Source organism: Nicotiana tomentosiformis, chromosome 4, assembly GCF_000390325.3.
Source record: "Nicotiana tomentosiformis chromosome 4, ASM39032v3, whole genome shotgun sequence".
NCBI classification, from domain to species: domain Eukaryota; kingdom Viridiplantae; phylum Streptophyta; class Magnoliopsida; order Solanales; family Solanaceae; genus Nicotiana; species Nicotiana tomentosiformis.
In genome coordinates this window covers 25,124,550-25,129,022 of record NC_090815.1, presented here as the reverse complement: position 1 = coordinate 25,129,022, position 4,473 = coordinate 25,124,550, and the positions used below count along the sequence as shown (strand labels likewise).

General features: G+C 36.8%; 1 protein-coding gene across 1 annotated transcript; it reads right to left on the bottom strand.

Annotated features, from left to right (window-relative positions):
- Positions 1 to 980: 980 nt before the first annotated feature.
- Positions 981 to 4,181, bottom strand: LOC104095948 (uncharacterized protein At4g22758-like). Its single transcript, XM_009602198.4, has 2 exons — positions 3,284 to 4,181; positions 981 to 1,421 (listed from the first exon to the last, which is right to left on the bottom strand). The coding sequence occupies exons 1-2, from the start codon at positions 3,513 to 3,515 to the stop codon at positions 1,243 to 1,245; spliced, it is 411 nt and encodes a 136-aa protein (XP_009600493.1). The 5' UTR covers positions 3,516 to 4,181; the 3' UTR covers positions 981 to 1,242.
- Positions 4,182 to 4,473: the final 292 nt, after the last annotated feature.

The window sequence follows — 4,473 nt, the reverse complement described above, 5'->3', positions numbered from 1 at the left end:
TCAAACTGTCCTCTGTCATGGGCGCCACATACACCCACCTCTAAGGATTCAGTGTCTTGCTCCACCATTGTGCTACGGGAGTCTAGCTCCGATACCATATCGGTCACAACCCAAGGTTATGGTAATGTATTGTCCGCTTTGGCCACAAAGACCTTACGGATTTGCCCTTGCAGCCAATCATCATTGAGCCTAAAAGCACGCACATCCAGTGAACTTATGATCTATGATCTATTTTATGTAGCACTTTACTCTTCTCCCTTTCTAATGTGGGATTTGCCTGAGATATCTACCGCATCCCTTCTACATAAACTTGCCAGTCTGAAAACCTTCAATATCCAGTGAACTTATGATCTATGATCTATTTTATGTAGCACTTTACTCTTCTCCCTTTTTAATGTGGGATTTGCCTAAGATATCAACCGCATCTCTTCTTCATAAACTTGTCAGTCTAAAAACCTTCAATCCTTCTCTTTGAACCGCTCTCGTCAGTCCGCACGCCATCATGGACATCACATTTTTATGTTTATATTCACATCATAAAATTTAAACCCTCAAAAGAATAGAGGAAAATTTACAACGGATGATGAATATTACTACCAGAAATTCTTACATGGGAAACCCAATAAGTGCTGCTACACATTTTCTGAGGTCCCAAAGCAAAGCAATTCAGAGTCAACAGAAAACTTGTGTAGTGAGAACAAAACCTCTAGGATTTGCAAAAAAAAGTTAGGACTCCTTAAATGTACAAATAATCTCACAGAAAATATTCTCCATTAAAAACTGTAGAGTTTTCATGTAATGACAAAAAAAGTTGCTTTGGTTTCACTTAATCTAAGATGAATGGAATTTGTTGAAAGTCTAAAGACGGGAAAATGCTTTGCTTGATTTTGACTTTGCTACAAAGCCCAAGTAAACATAATGGGGAAGGAGAAGCATAAGCTCCTCACATAGTTAGCAAAAATCATTCATTGCACTGGCACTTACAGAAATCAACCAATATATATTATGAGCGGAATATAATAAGAAAAGTTGACAATAAATCAGTTGGAACTCTGTCATGATTTGCTTAGTTTCAAATGACTAAATCAAGAAAATACGATCACAGGAAAACACTAACAAGATTTCACATTTGTTAGGTCACAGGGAACTGTAAGTTCACAGTACGAAAACATAGCGACGTTAACAAAGAAGGAATCGAACAAAATACCAACAAGAACATAGACTACTTTGTGTCAACTCTGCTCAGTAAGAAACTATCTTGCGAGTGAGTGACTTATTGAACCATGCCTTCCAACTCGCAGCTCTCTTCCGAGCCATTGCTGCTTGTTTCCCATCAAGAATTGCATTCTCAGCCTGCGGCTTCTTGAATAGCACAAAGTTACGAACCCCAACAGATCCAATTGTCTCCCATGGACTCAGAACTGCAATGACAATACAAATATAAGCAAAATTATATCAACATAAATTGAAAAGGTAAGCCTACCAAAATCTTTCTAACATTTAATAAGAAAAAGCAGTAACAGCCTCAAGTTCACAACTCCACAATGTCATATTCAATGAGCAGCTTAGACAACAGGCATCAATACAAAGGTAGATATTTAGCAGAAAGATGCAGGTGGAGAAACCAATACTAGAGAGCTAAGATAAATTTAGGGATGGCAACGAGACTGGACCGGAGGGGCAGGCTGAAGCCTTAAACGGCAGGTAGGAAATTTTCCATTTTGCAAGTAGAGCAGGGGGGTTTTGCAACTTTTTTTAGCTTCCAATATCCTTGTTAATTTCCTTTCAGCATTCTCAAGTCATTATATTAAACTTCAAATATATTGAGATTTGACTTCTTTCATTTAGCTTATAAATAAAAAATGAAAATAAAAAATATTGCTGATCGATGACATAACAAGAAAGATTTGAAAATGATGAGAAAGTAAACAACAAATAAGTATTAAAGAAATAACTAACATGGAAATGAAGAAAATAATTTAACCTGACCAGCTAGGGAAGGACACAAAAAGGGTACGAGTGGGTATAAAATCCGAAAAACCGAAAAAAACGGATCGGGCAGAATTAATTCGGTATTTCGGTATCTGTTCTTCGGTTGTTCGGTATTAATTCGGTATAAATATTTCAAAATTTTGATACTTCGGTACAGTTCTCGGCTATGTTGCTCGGACTTTCCAAAATGATGTCGCACCCATGTCGGATCCTCCAAAACTATTTTTGGAGGATCCGACACGCACCCGGCAACATTTTTGTAGACTCCGAACAACATAAGTTATCGGTATTAAACTTTCAATACTTCAATAAATCAAAATACAAAAATACCGAAATATTTCAGTAAGCCCAGCCCAAGTTCCCATTTCCTAACCCAAGTCCAACTGTCTAACCCCTAAAGCCAGTAAGCACAACCCAGTCCAATATTCTACTTTTGACCTGCAATCAGATATGTATACCAAGATTCCAGAATCCAATTTGGTTCATCTGTCCTTTTTTGGGTTACTGCGGATTCTCAGTTAGAACATAAATTTGGCAGATTTGATTTTCAAGGCTGGAGCTTTTAAAGACTAGAAGGAGCAATTAGTGATTAACATAAATTTGGATCAAGTACAGTACTAATCTTAGACATTTGAAGACAGATTGAGTGCAATGGATGAAAGCATTATTCCTTCGAATCAGTTGTTGACAAACCAATTCGACTATCTCATGGAATTGGATTATATGGATGGACTATTGTTAGAACTCCAGTCGAAGATAAAGAAAACTATCAGCTAACCCACCGAACCGTACCGAACAAAACTAAGAAATATTGAACCGTACCAAACTACTTTGGCATGCACAATTGAGATACCGAACACCGAAGTGTACCAAACCGAAGTTCTTCAATACCGTACCGAGTACAGTACGCCTGCCCCTGTTATTATAGGGCAAGGGTTGATAGGTGAAATATTGGAGGAAAAAGTTAAGCAGGGCAGAGAAACATTCTGACAGATAAGGCTTCACTTGCCCTGTCTACCTTGTGCCGGGCCTGTTAACTTGAGCAATAAGATGACAATCAAATAATTTCTGCAAAGCCAAACTGAAACAATTTCCCAAACTTCAATTGATTGCCTAAATAAGCAATTTAGTGGGGAAAATCCCTTAAAGACATCTACCTTATGATATCAACTGCTAACACATGCAACCAAAGCTAAACCACAGATGAAATATTCAACTATTTATCAGAAATTCAATGGAAAATCCAATGTTAATTATGCATACATAATCACAAAAATTAACAATACAATACCTTCTGTTGTGACAGCCGGACAATATAGCACAAAATTGTTCAAATCCGACCCAAGAACAGGAAGCCGCCCCTCCCGAGCATAATTTTTCAATGCAGTATTAATAACATCAGCCACAAGATCCTCTTCTTTCACAACAAAACGAATCGGCCCCGCACTCCCAAGAACCGTTATGCTGATCAACAACCGGTTTCCTTTCCCCTGTTGAATCTTCTTTGTCTTGTAAAGCAACATCTTATCAATTAATCTCAAAGATCCCAATAAACAAAAACAAAAAAATCTTTCCAACTAAATTTAGAGAGAAAAAATATTTTTTGGATTTATAAATGAAATGTGTTTACTGGCCTACGAACCGAGAGACAGTTTCTAGTAAAAATAGCGCCGACTGATCACTTTTTTGGCCTTTGCCTTTAAAAAATAGTCACTGTCCTGGACGTAGGCCTAGATTCGGGCCAAGGTGATCAAGGGTCGAGGCCGACGCTACGATAATACCAACCTTCTCTGCAAGAACCGAAGGAAAAGAAAGAAGATACGGAGATTCCCCTTATAGAAGATAAAGGGGTGCTCATTAACAAGTTCTTGAAAATTTCCACCATTAACAATAAGAATTCAAGAAACTAAAGAAGAAAAAGGGATCAACCAAAATGAATTTGGGATACCTAGCAGATACTTAACTTTTAACAGAAGAGATCAGATCTCTAGAGAAAAGGGGGAAAGGATGGTGAAGAATGAGAGAATTTATAAGGGAAGATTGGTTTAGAAGAAAGATTGGTTCTCAGGGTTAGGGTTTGGCTGAATTTGGGGAATTTCTATTTTTAGAAGAGAGAGGTGATTTTTTGTTTATATGCTTTTCCGCATGACTCGGGCTTTTCGCTACTCTCGTGAAGTAGTAACCGCCCGTCTTTGTTTTCCTTTTTTGCAATAATTTTGTCATTTAAGTTTGAGAAAATGAACCTCTCTACCCCTTAAAAATTTAATAACCCATATTTTTTTCCATTAATACGAAATATCCCTCCGGTCCAAACATATTACATCTAATAATCCGAAATATCTATTTTATATATTTTTTATATAGTGATAGTCTATTTTGTATATATTTTGTATAGTGAAAGTCTATTTAGTATATTTTTTGTATAATGATAGTCTATTTTGTATAGTGACAGTCTATTGTATATAAATTGTATAGTGACAG

Bases quoted from the DNA above. Each gene is read 5' to 3' on its own strand.
- LOC104095948 (XM_009602198.4), bottom strand. From the start codon at position 3,515: ATGTTGCTTTACAAGACAAAGAAGATTCAACAGGGGAAAGGAAACCGG. The intron at 1,422-3,283 runs GTATTGTATTGT...TTGTCATTGCAG, and splicing joins TCCGGCTGTCACAACAGAAG to TTCTGAGTCCATGGGAGACA.